Raw genomic sequence first — 15,080 nt, 5'->3', positions numbered from 1 at the left:
TGATATCCAGTGGCAGGGAGTTCCACAGGGAAATTGGGTTTTGGGATCAGTGATATCCCATGGCTTGCGGGTTGTGTGGGGGGGTGAGGAATTGCATGCTGGGATCGATTAGAGACTTTGAAATTTGCGCGGGGCGGGGGTGGGGGGGGCGGCCCGATCTCAGATTCCCCGTCCCTAGAGCCAGGCCGCGGTGAAGGATACAGCACGATGCCAGCCAGTAGCCAGTAGTCGTGGCGACGGTGCCAGATCTCATTCAGCTTCCCGGAGGAGATGGCTGCCCGCTCCTCGTTCTGCCACAGCGTGTGCAGCTCTGCGGAGAAAACAGGGAGGCGGGGGTGGGAGGCGGGCGGCGTGAGATCCGCGGGCATGCCCACACCGCCCAGACCCCCCCCCCCACCGAGATTGCGCCGGGCGCTGCACAGACCATCCCCCCTTCTCCGCCCCCGCTCTCCAGCCGCGAGCCCCGGCACACCAGCGGCTCTCGGGTGGCCTCTCACCTGTGAAGCCGCCGTCCGCGATGTTGAACATGAACCGGGGCTTGTCGGCCTTGTCTTCCTTCCGCCCGTTGGCCTTGCTCTCCTCCTTGATGCTGCCCGGCTTGGGCTCCTTGCCGGCTTCCTTCTCCACCTTCACCTCTTCTGCAAGGACAAGGCCATCATTAGGGGTCAGAGTCAACGCCCCCAGTTGCTACGCCCACAGACCGACCGCTCAGGCCTAAATGTTGCCCCTCACCCCCCCACACCCTGCAACGGCTGTGTGTGAAAGAGCTAATAAGGACGGCTTTTGAAATATCCATCATTAGGGTTCAGAGTTAACGCCCGACGGCGCTGCACGGGGGCAGTTCACGCTGTGTGGAAGGAAGTTACCTTTCTTCACCTCCGACCCTTCCCCATCCCCCTTCTCCTTGGGCTCATCGCTGTCAGTAGGTCTCTCCTCGGCCTTCTCCGCCACCGGCTCTTCTGGCCCGGCACCTGGAACCAGACGGCACCGAGACCCGTGAGCCAAGATCAGCCAGGGACAAGCTCGGGAGGGAAGCACCGGGTTAGGACTGGCTAACCTAGTGAGGAGGGCTTTAAACTAGGTTCACCGGGGGAAGGAGACCAAAGCCCTGAGGTAAGTGGGGAAATGGGATCCTGGGAGGAAGCACAAGCAGGAGAGCGCAAGACGGGAGGACTCCTGTCTCATGCTGAGAAAGAGGGACGATCGATGAGTTATCTTAAGTGCCTATACACAAATGCAAGAAGCCTGGGAAACAAGCAGGGAGAACTGGAAGTCCTGGCACAGTCAGGGAACTATGACGTGATTGGAATAACAGAGACTTGGTGGGATAACTCACATGACTGGAGTACTGTCATGGATGGATATAAACTGTTCAGGAAGGACAGGCAGGGCAGAAAAGGTAGGGGGGGAGTTGCGTTGTATGTGAGAGAGGAGTATGACTGCTCAGAGCTCCGGTATGAAACTGCAGAAAAACCTGAGTCTCTCTGGATAAAGTTGAGAAGTGTGAGCAACAAGGGTGATGTCGTGGTGGGAGTCTGCTATAGACCACCAGACCAGGGGGATGAGGTGGATGAGGCTTTCTTCTGGCAACTAGCAGAAGTTGCTAGATCGCAGGCCCTGGTTCTCATGGGAGACTTTAATCACCCTGATATCTGCTGGGAGAGCAATACAGCGGTGCACAGACAATCCAGGAAGTTTTTGGAAAGTGTAGGGGACAATTTCCTGGTGCAAGTGCTGGAGGAACCAACTAAGGGCAGAGCTTTTCTTGACCTGCTGCTCACAAACAGGGAAGAATTAGTAGGGGAAGCAAAAGTGAATGGGAACCTGGGAGGCAGTGACCATGAGATGGTCGAGTTCAGGATCCTGACACAAGGAAGAAAGGAGAGCAGCAGAATACGGACCCTGGACTTCAGAAAAGCAGACTTTGACTCCCTCAGGGAACAGATGGGCAGGATCCCCTGGGAGAATAACATGAAGGGCAAAGGGGTCCAGGAGAGCTGGCTGTATTTTAAAGAATCCTTATTGCGGTTGCAGGAACAAACCATCCCGATGTGTAGAAAGAATAGTAAATATGGCAGGCGACCAGCTTGGCTAAACAGTGAAATCCTTGCTGATCTTAAACGCAAAAAAGAAGCTTACAAGAAGTGGAAGATTGGACAAATGACCAGGGAGGAGTATAAAACTATTGCTCAGGCATGCAGGAATGAAATCAGGAAGGCCAAATCACACTTGGAGTTGCAGCTAGCAAGAGATGTTAAGAGTAACAAGAAGGGTTTCTTCAGGTATGTTAGCAACAAGAAGAAAGTCAAGGAAAGTGTGGGCCCCTTACTGAATGAGGGGCCTAGTGACCGAGGATGTGGAAAAAGCTAATGTACTCAATGCTTTTTTTGCCTCTGTCTTCACGAACAAGGTCAGCTCCCAGCCTGCTGCACTGGGCAGCACAGCATGGGGAGAAGGTGACCAGCCCTCTGTGGAGAAAGAAGTGGTTCGGGACTATTTAGAAAAACTGGACGAGCACAAGTCCATGCACTGCATCCGAGGGTGCTAAAGGAGTTGGCGGATGAGATTGCAGAGCCATTAGCCATTATCTTTGAAAACTCATGGCGATCGCGGGAGGTCCCAGATGACTGGAAAAAGGCTAATGTAGTGCCCATCTTTAAAAAAGGGAAGAAGGAGGATCCGGGGAATTACAGGCCAGTCAGCCTCACCTCAGTCCCTGGAAAAATCATGGAACAGGTCCTCAAGGAATCAATTATGAAACACTTAGAGGAGAGGAAAGTGATCAGGAACAGTCAGCATGGATTCACCAAGGGGAAGTCGTGCCTGACTAACCTAATTGCCTTCTATGATGAGATAACTGGCTCTGTGGATGAGGGGAAAGCAGTGGATGTGTTATTCCTTGACTTTAGCAAAGCTTCTGATACAGTCTCCCACAGTATTCTTGCCGCCAAGTTAAAGAAGTATGGGCTGGATGAATGGACTGTAAGGTGGATAGAAAGCTGGCTAGGTCGTCGGGCTCAACGGGTAGTGATCAATGGCTCCATGTCTAGTTGGCAGCCGGTTTCAAGCGGAGTGCCCCAAGGGTCGGTCCTGGGGCCGGTTTTGTTTAATATCTTTATTAATGATCTGGAGGATGGTGTGGACTGCACTCTCAGCAAGTTTGCAGATGACACAAAACTAGGAGGCGTGGCAGATACACTAGAGGGTAGGGATCGGATACAGAGGGACCTAGACAAATTAGAGGATTGGGCCAAAAAAAACCTGATGAGGTTCAACAAGGATAAGTGCAGAGTCCTGCACTTAGGACGGAAGAATCCCATGCACTGCTACAGACTAGGGACCGAATGGCTAGGTAGCAGTTCTGCAGAAAAGGACCTAGGGGTCACAGTGGATGAGAAGCTGGATATGAGTCAACAGTGTGCTCTTGTTGCCAAGAAGGCTAACGGCATTTTGGGCTGTATAAGTAGGGGCATTGCCAGCAGATCGAGGAACGTGATCGTTCCCCTTTATTCGACATTGGTGAGGCCTCATCTAGAGTACTGTGTCCAGTTTTGGGCCCCACACTACAAGAAGGATGTGGAAAAATTGGAAAGAGTCCAGCGGAGGGCAACAAAAATGATTAGGGGTCTGGAGCACATGACTTATGAGGAGAGGCTGAGGGAACTGGGATTGTTTAGTCTCCAGAAGAGAAGAATGAGGGGGGATTTGATAGCAGCCTTCAACTACCTGAAGGGGCGTTCCAAAGAGGATGGAGCTCGGCTGTTCTCAGTGGTGGCAGATGACAGAACAAGGAGCAATGGTCTCAAGTTGCAGTGGGGGAGGTCCAGGTTGGATATTAGGAAACACTATTTCACTAGGAGGGTGGTGAAGCACTGGAATGGGTTACCTAGGGAGGTGGTGGAGTCTCCTTCCTTGGAGGTTTTTAAGGCCCGGCTTGACAAAGCCCCTGGCTGGGATGATTTAGTTGGGAATTGGTCCTGCTTTGAGCAGGGGGTTGGACTAGATGACCTCTTGAGGTCCCTTCCAACCCTGATATTTTATGATTCTATGACCCGCCTTGGCCACAACATCCCCGGGCAAGTCCCAGCAATTCTCCCAGCCTCGGTTTCCACATCTGTCAGACAGGCAAAGCGCTGGGTCTCCATCCGTCCCTATAGATGCTATTCATCCATCCACCCCATAGATGCTCTCCATCGCCACACACCCATCCATCCAGCCCCATAGACACTATCTATCCTTCCTCATATATGTCCATTGACGCCAGCTGGGATCTGGCCCCATTGACTCCAACGGGCATTACCCGACTTCTCCTTCTCCTCCTTGACCAATGGCTCTGCCTCCGGCTCCTTCTCCCCCGCCACCATGGGCTCTTCCTCCTCCGCTTTCGGCTCGCTCTTCTCCCCGGGGGAGGTGGTGGGTGTTGGCTGCTCCAGAGCAGGACCCTAACGGGGAGAGGACACGGGTTCGAGGAGGCGGAAATGCTGAGGGAAATCCCCGTTTATCTGCCCCGGAACGAGGGGCGGATTATTACCCTGCACAGGTGGGGAAACTGAGTCTCAGAGGGAGGCACCTCCCTGGATTTTAGTCCCATCTCCAGCCACGGGGGAATTATCCCGCAGAACCAGGGACCTGCCCGCTGGCCAACGCTCTTCTGGGTCGTCTCTGGGGGGCGGAAAGGGGGGTACCCACAAGGTCTCGGTGTCGCCGCACCACAGAATGAGGGGAAAACGTGCAAATCTCGAAACTACCCGAGCCCAGCAGAGGTGAGGCCCGGGCGGCTGTGCCAGAGGAGCGTGGAGATCAGCCCCGAGCAAGGCCCCGTGCCCTTGTTACCGAAGTTTAGCCCCAGGCCCCTGCCTCAGTTTCCCTTTGGGTCCCTGGCTGGGCTGGACAGCGCCGGGCTCTGCATCGAGCACCAACCTCCGTCTCCATCCGCTCGCTGCTTTTCGGTTCCTTCTCCGGCTCCTTGCTCTCCGGCTCCTCCTTCTCAGGCAGTGGCCCCGTCCCGTCCCCGCGCTCGCTGGGGGCTGGCGTGGCTGCGAGGAGATGGCATCAACTGGGCGGGGCCAGGGGACCCTGCCCATCCCCGCCATGGATGGGGGCAGGGACCCCGGGGCGGGGAGAGATCCCAGACTCCTCCCCCTCCTTGCGCTGTGATAGGGTGAGACCCCCAGCTCTTCCCCCTTCATCCCTCCCTGTGATAGGGTGAGGCCCCAGGCTCCTCCCCTGTGATAGGGTGAGACCCAGACTCCTCCCCCTCCCTGCCCCATGATAGGGTGAGGCCCCAGGCTCCTCCCCCTCCCTGCACTGTGATAGGGTGAGATCCAGGCTCCTCCCCCTCCCTGCCCCATGATAGGGTGAGACCCAGGCTCCTCCCCCTCCCGGCCCCGTGATAGGGTGAGACCCAGGCTCCTCCCCCTCCCTGCGCTGTGATAGGGTGAGGCCCCAGGCTCCTCCCCCTCCCTCAACTGAAATAGGGCGAGGCACCAGGCTCCACCTCATTCATCCTTCCCTGTGATAGGGTGAGGCCCAGGCTCCTCCCCCACCCGTGGGGGGGAGATACCCGGGATCCGGCCCCCGCAGTGCCAGGCCCTACCTGGCTTGGAGGTGCAGGGCGTGTTGGTGCAGCTGGGCTCGGGGGTGGTGGTGGAGGTCTTGATGGTTGGCGAGGAGGCGCGGGACGAGCGCTTGGAGTCGGCGCTGGGGTCAGGCATGAGCTCGGGCATGCTCCACCGCCCATTGATGTGCTCGAACTCCTGCACCTGCGGGGCAGCAGATGGCGCCGCATCAGTCCCACACGCCAGGCGCCCCCCCCCCCCCCCCCCCCCCCGGCCCCCCCCTCCCCCCCCCCCACCCCCCCCCCCCCCCCCCCCCCCCCCGACCGAGATCAACTCCTCTGCCCTAAATGAAATGGGGGAGCCTGTCAGACACATGGTGAGAAAAAAGCCCCTGCCTCAGAGAGCTCAAAGTTTAAACAGACAAAGGGCAGGAGGGGAAACTGAGGCACAGTGCAGGATGGGGGAGGTGGAAGGGCAGTGGCTATTAACTGGATCATGCCTTTCCCAGCTCCCCCCGACCCCCACTCCGGGATCGGCTTCACTATACACCGAGGTGACGCCGTTCAGGCCTCCTCCCCGGAGGCCGCTCAGCCCGCACCCCGGATCCTCTCCAGCGGCGGCCGCTTGCCGACGCTCCAGCAGTGCCAAGCTCCTTTCCGCAGTCCCGGGACCCCACGGGATGGACGGACAGACAGACAGACGCGCCTCCCACCCGCATTCGTCAACCCCAGCCCCCCCAACCCCTCTACCGGCAACGCACCTTCTTCTTCACCAGCGACATGACGCCGATGCGCGTCAGGACCTGCTGCCGGGACAGCCCCTCCCTGGGCACGCCGTCGGCGAAGGTCTCCGAGCCGTCCGCCCCGGGCTCGCACAGGTGCCTCATGAAGAGGGAGACGTAGGCCCTGCGGGGGAGGGAGTGGGGAGACCGGGAGCTGAGAACCACGGAGCCCCCCGCTCGGCGAGAACAGCCCCGCCGCTGGCTGCTAGCAACGCGCGGGGGCTAGGACACACGGGACGGCGGGGGAAATCACTGGCTCCCCACCCTCGAATGCCTGCCAGTTGCCATCAGACCTGGCTTCTCATCCCGTCCTGCATAGGGGCGCCCTGCGGGGAGCCCGTGTGGCAGGCCGGCTCTGGGTAGGGGGACAGCCACAGCTCAGGCCCTCCCCGTTTCCTCGGCCCGGCCGCCCCCACGAGGGGATGATCTCCGTCTGCGCGAGGGAGGGGGCGGCGCCTTCCCACGCCCACTCCAGGAAAGCAGACGGCTGGCGGCGCGACGGGCGCTCAGATGAGTAAGAACCGTCATCACGTGGCAAGTGGGAACAAGCAGCTCCCGAGGATTGGGGGGGGGGTCCTGCTTCCCCTCCCTCCCCGGGCCCCAGAGAGGCTGGGGGAATCGGGGAGCAGGGTCTCCCCAGTCAGGCGAGCTCCCCCCGGCCAGCACCCTGCGCCTACACCTACTTGAACTCCTTCTCCGTTTTGCCTCGCAGGTCCCGGACCAGCCACTGGGTGGTGAAGGCGTCCTGGGGCGGCATCCCCCAGCGCATGACGGCGTTCAGGAAGGCCTTGCGCTGGCGCGTGTTGAACCCCAGCACCTGACGGCGGAGGTGGGTGAGAGAGAGAGACCCCCGAGGCCCTCCCCGGGCAGCTCCCCGCCCTCTGCCGGTCCCCCCTGGCGCCTTCCCCGAGAACCTCCCCGCCCTCTGCGGTTCCCCCGGGCAGCTCCCCGCCCTCTGCGGTGCCCCCAGCGCCCTCCCCGGGAACCTCCCCACCCTCTGCGGTTCCCCCCAGCGCCCTCCCATGTCCCGAGTGCCCGCGGGGCCCACTGCTGAGACATACAGCCCTGCTTAGCAGAGCCAGAGCTCACCTGCTCCCCTCTCCCAGAACTGGGGAGTCCTGGCTCCCAGTCCCCCCCTGTTCTAACCCACCAGTCCCCACTCCCCTCCCAGAGCCAGGGAGAGAACCCAGGAGTCCTGGCTTCCAGCCCCCCCGGCTCTAACCCATCAGCCCCCAATCCCCTCCCAGAGCGGGAGAGAGAACCCAGGAGTCCTGGCTTCCAGCCCCCCCGCTCTGACCACTAGACCCCACTCCCCTCCCAGAGTCGTGGAGAGAACCCAGGAGTCCCAGTTCCCGTTCCCCCTGCTCTAACCACTAGCCCCCAATCCCCTCCCAGAGCCAGGGAGAGAACCCAGGAGTCCTGGCTCCCAGCCCCCCGCTCCCCGACCAGAGCTGGGAGAGAACCCAGGCATCCAGGCTCCCAGGACAGCGTCTCACCTCAATGTTGCCCCCGACTCGCGCCAGCAGGGGTGGCAGAGGTTTGTCTTTCTCGTTGCGGAGCTGGCGTTTGGACTGGCGCCGTCCTGCGTGGGCGGAAGGAGACGCGATGAAATGCCCCTGCCCGCCAGCCCAGAGAGGCCGGGGCCGGGGGCCGAGAACGGAGCCGGGTGCTTGGCGTGGGGACAGCTGGAGCGGCTCCCTGAGCTGCACGGACCCCACCCCGTCCCAAACTGGGCCCCCATCATACCCCCCGTCACACTAGGCGCGAGATCTGGAGGTGGTGGTCAAAATAAATCTCCGATGCCGGGCTCAGAGCTTCCCGCCCAGCCCAGCCACCTTCCAGGGGCCGCGTTCAGAGAGCGGCTGGGTCTGTCTACACTACAGCTACGACGCTGGCCGTATCCAAGAACGCCAATGGACCGTGCTCGTTAACCGCGATTTAGGGACGTCCGCTATCCGAGCTTTTCCACTAGAAAGAAGAGCGGCTTTCCCACCCGCGTGATCACGTCCACGGAAAAGATACAACCTTCTGGTTTGGCTCATCCCACGCCGGACGCTTTCGATTGGCAACGTTTGGTTTTTGCCCCTGCTTGCCAACGGGCAAAAAAAACCCCGAAATTCACCCCAGTACCTTGGTGGGCAGATCTAGCTCCTACTCACTCTATCCGAATCAAAACAAAAGGATTTAGGCACTCTGATTTCATCAACGTCACCAGTTCTCTTTTCTTAAGTGCTAACTACATCCCGTTCTCCTCCGTGAAGGAACAGAGCAAGTTTAGACAAGCGGGAGATAACGGACGGAATCTCGGTCTTTCCCCAAATTTCCGTGGGGTCTTTTTGCCTCCCACAAAAAATTGTCACGCCTGCAAAATTTCTGGAAATTTGACATGCCTACGCGGGGCTTAAATGGGCCTTAAATGTCTTCCCCCCCACTGACACAGAGCTGTTGTACCCCCAAACCCGGGCCCTCACCTTCCGGCCTCTCGTCGAAGTCTTCGTCTTCCTCTTCCGATCCCACCGAGTACTCGGACTGATTGTCTGAAAGATCAGCACGGCAGTTTGTAACCGGAACCGGACTGTCCCTCGTTAGCCCCTCCCCGGAGCAAGGGGCGGGGGGATGCGGGGAATCGCAGCACAGATTCCTCCTTCTGACCCCCTCTGCTCCGCGGTTCGCTAGCCTGCCCCCCACATCACAGCACGGCTCCGACTTAACAAAGTGGCCGGCTCGTTCACATCCAAAGATACCCAGATGGCGGGGAGGGGAAATCGCAGACTCAGTGGCTCACGCCGACCCATTTTTCCCGTCTCTCCCAAAGTCGAAATTCTGAAATTTCCCGCAAGATGGGAATTTGGGAACATTTGGTTCAGGACACCTCAAAATGCCCTTCCTGATGGGATGTTGAAACATTCGAAAGTATGATACATACACCTCTACCCCGATATAACGCGACCCGATATAACACGAATTCGGATATAACGTGGTAAAGCAGCGCTCTGGGGGGGGGGATGGGGCTGCACACTCTGGTGGATCAAAGCAAGTTCGATATAACGTGGTTTCACCTATAATGCGGTAAGATTTTTTGGCTCCCAAGGACAGCGTTATATCGGGGTAGAGGTGTATACAGCTCTCGATCCATGTGAAATAATTCACACATCCACCCCGTATAATAATATAAATGCTACCAAGTCTTGCATATTGAATATAATATGGAAAGTATTATATTGAATATAAGATATTCACAATGGTATGCAACATTTTCTATGTTAAATGTAGTGTTATAGAAAATATTAACTTATATTTATATATTGATATTTAAAGTGCTATAGATAGTATAAACTATTAAATATAAAAACCAAAGTATAATATGAAATATTATGTTTTATATATTGTCTTTATTTTCATTTTACTATCAAATATTTGCTTATTAAATATCAACGATTAAATATGAAGTATTATACAGAAATGAAATATGAACTATTAAAATTGATAAATGTATACTTTAATAGTTCATATCTGCTTTCTGTATAAAACTTTAGACTAAAATAGATACATAGATATTTAATAGTTAATATTATATTATATTAAATGTATAATATAATTTTTTATATATATTAATAGTTAATACTTTGTATTATATTTAAAGTATATATAAAATAAGATCTATATATATATAGTAATAGTTAATATTTACATTATATAAACTTGATATTTAAATATTATCTCTAATACAAAATTTTAACTATTAAAATATATATTTTAATTAATATTAAATTAATTTATTTAAAATTTAATATGTATTTAATAGTATTTGTTATATTTAAAGTATAATATAAAATCTATATAGACTTGATATTTCAATATTATCTCTAATATGAAATATTAACTATTAAAATATACATTTTAATTAAAATTTAATATTTATTTTAATAGTATTTGTTATAGTTAAAGTATAATATAAAATCTTAGCCAGCCCAGAGAGGCCGGAGACCCTGCTGCGGGGCCCGGGAACGGAGCCGGGTGCTTGGCGTGGGGACGGCTGGAGCGGCTCCCCGAGCTACACGGACCCCACCCCGTCCCCGTCCCAAACTGGGTCCCCATTATGCCAGGCACGGCACAGACCCACCCCCTAAAACCAGACCTCCATCATTATTAGAATATATTTTAATAATATAAATTATAATAACATATATTTTATTTCATAATATAAAATCTTAGATTTTATATTATACTTTAAATATAACAAGTACTATTAAAATAAATATTAAATTTTAATTAAAATGTATATTTTAATAGTTAATATTTTATATTAGAGATAATATTTAAATATCAAGTATATATAGATAAATACCTAACTATTAATTTACAATACAATATCAACTATAATATATAAAGTATTCTATATATAGAAAATATTATATATACAAATAATAAGAACATTAAAAGTGTAAGTTTTTAAAAATTAAAACTCAAAAGGCGCTATAAAGAGGGAACAAAGCTCAACGAGAAAGTCGAAACGCCGTGAACCGAGATCCCTCCATGTCGATCCGAAGCATTTTGACATTTTCCCGTTGAAATCGACGCCTTCCCACGACACATTTGGGTTTAGCCAAAACAGTGTTTTCCGGACAGAAAACGGCTGTGCTGACCGTTTTCTGATTGGTTCTGATTAAAGACCTGCGCAGGAAGAGTCATGAATTGATAGACCGGGAAGGGTCAATCAGATGATCTGATCTGAACTCACAGACCAGTTTCACCCAGGAATCCCTGCCCCCAGCCAATATCTGGTGGGGGAGCTAGCGCGGATTTTACAAAAAGACGGATCCACCGTGGATCCACCACCTGCGGGGGAAGCTGTTGCCATTGGCGGTGAGAAATCTGCATCCTATCTCCAGGCCGAAGGTACCTGCCTCCAACCCCCAGCCGCTCGATTTAAGGGTCAGCACCAATTTCACGCAAGATGGATTCTTAATCCGGGTTCTTAATCCCGTAGCTTTTAGCAGCAGCTCTCAAGAAGGCCAGCAGCATTACGGGGCAACCGAGGCACGGGGCGGGGGCTTGCTCAAGGTCGCTGGTGGAGGACGCCAGGATGCCCCAGCCCAATACTGTACCCCCTAGGACACACCACATCCCGTTATATCCAGCACCTATTCTCCCGTCAATCCCGGAAGACGGAGCTCACTAATATTGCGAATCTAAGGCTGAAGGTGTAAAAAGGGTGTGGTGCGTTTGCACCGAAAAGGACACTACCCCCCGGACCCTCATTTGCACCACACACTCGTTTTACCCACCCTGTAGATGCCCCCTTTTCTCCCCCACTCGTCCCAACGTCGCTGAGTAAGAATAACACCCCCACCCCCCGGCCCTATGCAATTCACCCTCTCAGCCGCGGGATACAGGAGAGGACCCCATAACAGCAGCTCTGCCTGGCCCTGCCCTGTCTTCAGGCCTGCCCCACAACCCCCTGCTGGTCCAGCCCTGCCTCCCCCAGCTCTGCTGGTGCCCCTCACTCCCGACCCGCAGCCCCTGCTAGCCCAGCCCTGACCCCCCCCAGCCCTGCCGGTGCCCCTCACTCCCGACCCGCAACCTGCCGCTAGCCCAGCCCTGCCCCACCCCAGATCTACCAGTGCCCCTCACTCCCGACCCGCAACCTGCCGCTAGCCCAGCCCTGCCCCACCCCAGATCTACCAGTGCCCCTCACTCCCGACCCGCAGCCCCTGCTAGCCCCGCCCGGCCCCGCCCCAGATCTGCAAGTGGCCCTCACTCCCGACCCGCAGCCCCCTGCTAGCCCAGCCCTGCCCCCCCGGGCTCCGCGCCCACGCGCCGGGCTCCGCGAGCGCTGACCTTGGTCCTCCTGCGCGGCATCATTGTAGTTGACCTGTTTCCGGACCCGTTTGCCCTTCCCCAGGTTCCGGGCCAGGTCCTCCTGCTGCTGCTCGTAGTGATGGCGCAGGAGCTTCTCCCAGTAGTCGGGGTCCACGTTCTCCTCCTGCTTAATGATCTCCCGCTCGATCTCCTCGATCTGCCGAGGCAGCCAGGGGTGAGGGGCGGGCGGGGCCAGGTGGGGCTCCCCACCCCTCCACAGCTCCCCCCCCGCCGCCCCGGGCTCCCCCCCCCCACTCACCTTGTCCTCCTCCCGCACCACGTACTGGGCCACCTTGAAGGAGCTGAGATACTCGTTCATGTTCTGCACGTCGGCGTCGTCGGTGGCGTCCTGGTTGCGGTCGAGCAGCCGGGCGATGGCCTCGTTGTCGTAGTGGATCACGCTGCTGTCCTCTTCCTTGTTCTCCCCTGGGGGGCCAGATCCACATCAGGGCCAGGGGCCCCTTGAGCCCCACCCGCGGCCCCCTCAAAGAGGCTGAAGCCAGGAGGGCGAGTCTGGGGGTCTCCCCTCCCCCGCTCCAAGCCCCACCTCCTCCCCCCCGCTGGGCGGTCCCGCTGCCCTCCAGGCTCCGCCCCCCTGGGATCACAGGGCCCCCGTCCCTCAGTCTGGCCTCGCCCCCACCCCAGTCAGCCCCTCAACACGGCCAAGGCTCCTCCAAGTCCTGCCCCCCCCCCCGCACCCAGCTGGCCCCCTCCAAGCTCTACCCCCATCCCCTTCCCCATCCCCCACTGCCTCCAAGCCCCATGCTCATCTCTCGCCCCACACACCCAAACCAGCCGCTCCATCCTCCACCCCCTATCCCTCAACCCCTCCCCAGGCAGCCCCACCCTTATCCCTCCCCCCCCTCAGCCATCCCCTCCCCCAACCCCTCCCCAGGCAGCCCCACCCTTAGCCCTCCCCCCCACCACAGCCATCCCCTCCCCCACCCCCTATCCCCCAACTGCCTCCCCAGGCACCCCCACCTGTATCCCCCAACCCCCACCCCAGGCAGCCCCACCCTTATCCCTCCCCCCGCACCCAGCCATTCCCTCCCCCAACCCCTCCCCAGGGAGCCCCCCCCTTATCCCTCACCCCCACCCCAGCCATCCCCTCCCCCACCCCCTATCTGCCAACCCCCTCCCCATGCAGCCCCACCTGTATCCCCCAACCCCCACCCCAGCCATCCCCTCCCTCAACCCCCTCCACAGGCAGCCCCACCTGTATCCCCCAACCCCCTCCCCAGGCAGCCCCACCTGTATCCCTCCCCCCCACCCCAGCCATCCCCTCCCCCAACCCCTATCTCCCAACCCCCTCTCCAGGCAGCCCCACCTGTATCCCCCTCCCCCCACCATCCCCTTCCCCAACCCCCTCCCCAGGCAGCCCCACCTGTATCCCTCTCCCCCACCCCAGCCATCCCCTCCCCCACCCCCTATCCCCCACCCCCCGACCCAGCCGCCCCTCACCCTCGTTCTCGTCCTTGAAGAGCTCCTCAGTGCCGAATTTCAGGATGTCGTCCAGCTCCTGCTTGGACATGCTGCCGGCCTTGGAGCCCAGCCCCGGGCGCACCACGAGGTGGGTCAGCATCATCTTCCGCTTGGCCACCTGCGTGATCCGCTCCTCCACCGAGGCCCGCGTCACGAACCGGTAGATCATCACCTTGTTGGCCTGGCCGATGCGGTGAGCCCGGCTGAAGGCCTGCGGGGCCGGACAGGTGGGCGTGGGGTGAGATGCGGGGGTGCCGGTCTGTCCGTCCGTCCGTCCGTCCACCCGACCGTCTCCCCATCCACCCGCCTGCCTTCCCGTCCGCCCGACCATCCACCTGCCCGCCTCCCTCCCCATCCACCTGTCTGTCCGTCCGCCCGACCATCCACCCGCCCGTCTCCCTCCCCATCCACCCGTCTGTCCATCCGCCCGACCATCCACCTACCCGCCTCCCTCCCCATCCGCCCGTCTGTCCGTCCGCACGACCATCCACCTGCCCGCCTCCCTCCCCATCCGCCCGTCTGTCCATCCGCCCGACCATCGACCTGCCCGCCTCCCTCCCCATCGGCCCGTCTGTCCGACCATCCACCCGCCTCCTTCCGTCCGCCAGACCCACCTGCCTGCCTCCCCGTCCGTCTGTCCGTCCACCCGACCGTCTCCCCGTCCACCCATCTGCCTCCCCGTCCGCCTATCCGCCCGTCCACCTGTGTCCCCTTCTGCCCGACCATCCACCCGCCTGCCTCCCTCCCCACCCGCCTCCCTCCGTCCGCCCGACCCACCGGCCTCCTCCCTTCCCGTCCATCCATCCGCCTCCCTCCCCGTCCGCCCGACCATCCATCCGCCTCCCTCCGTCCGTCCACAGACCCACCTGCCTGCCTCCCTGTCTGCCCGACCATCCACCCGCCTCTGTGCTCCTGACCCACCCGCCTCCCTCCGTCCATCCGTCCACCCGTCCCACCCGCCTGCCTCCGTCCGTCCGACCCACCCACCTCCCCATCCGCCAGTCCGTCCGTCCATGCACCTCCCTCCGTCTGTCTGACCATCCACCCGCCTCCCTCCGCCCAACCCACCTGCCTGCCTCCCCGTCCACCTGACCATCCACCCGCCTCCCTATGTCCACCCGACGCACCCGCCTGCCTCTCCGTCCGCCAATCCGTCTGTCCATGCACCTCCGTCCATCCGTCCACCCGACCATCCACCCGCCTGCCTCCCCGTCCGCCCAACGCACCCGCCTCCTCGTCCGCCTGACCCACCACCCGCCTCCCTCCGTCCGTCCGCCTGCCTCCCCATCCGCCCGTCCATCCACCCGACCCACCCGCCTGCCTCCCCATCCGCCCGTCCGTCCAGCCGACCCACCCGCCTGCCTCCCCGTCCGCCTGACCATCCACCCGCCTCCCTC

At 58.0% G+C, this 15,080-nt stretch overlaps 1 protein-coding gene across 5 annotated transcripts in view; it reads right to left on the bottom strand.

Annotated features, from left to right (window-relative positions):
* The window catches only part of CHD3 (chromodomain helicase DNA binding protein 3), a 60,936-nt gene that overhangs the window by 4,367 nt on the left and 41,489 nt on the right, over positions 1-15,080 (bottom strand). For all 5 annotated transcript variants that reach the window (XM_026660360.2, XM_026660362.2, XM_026660361.2 and 2 more), the window contains exons 24-36: positions 13,663-13,894; positions 12,461-12,627; positions 12,181-12,358; positions 8,811-8,876; positions 7,836-7,921; positions 7,023-7,156; positions 6,319-6,463; positions 5,597-5,762; positions 4,921-5,036; positions 4,301-4,442; positions 867-971; positions 498-638; positions 202-310 (exon numbers count right to left, since the gene is read on the bottom strand). In XM_026660360.2, coding sequence (XP_026516145.1) covers positions 202-310; positions 498-638; positions 867-971; positions 4,301-4,442; positions 4,921-5,036; positions 5,597-5,762; positions 6,319-6,463; positions 7,023-7,156; positions 7,836-7,921; positions 8,811-8,876; positions 12,181-12,358; positions 12,461-12,627; positions 13,663-13,894 — 1,787 coding nt within the window. The remainder of the gene's footprint in view (positions 1-201; positions 311-497; positions 639-866; positions 972-4,300; positions 4,443-4,920; positions 5,037-5,596; positions 5,763-6,318; positions 6,464-7,022; positions 7,157-7,835; positions 7,922-8,810; positions 8,877-12,180; positions 12,359-12,460; positions 12,628-13,662; positions 13,895-15,080) is intronic.

Source organism: Terrapene carolina, unplaced genomic scaffold (assembly GCF_002925995.2).
Source record: "Terrapene carolina triunguis isolate 2854851 unplaced genomic scaffold, T_m_triunguis-2.0 Scaffold751, whole genome shotgun sequence".
In the NCBI taxonomy this organism is placed as follows: Eukaryota; Metazoa; Chordata; order Testudines; family Emydidae; genus Terrapene; species Terrapene triunguis.
Note: the sequence above shows the minus strand (reverse complement) of the source record. Positions and strands in the feature narration are given on the sequence as shown.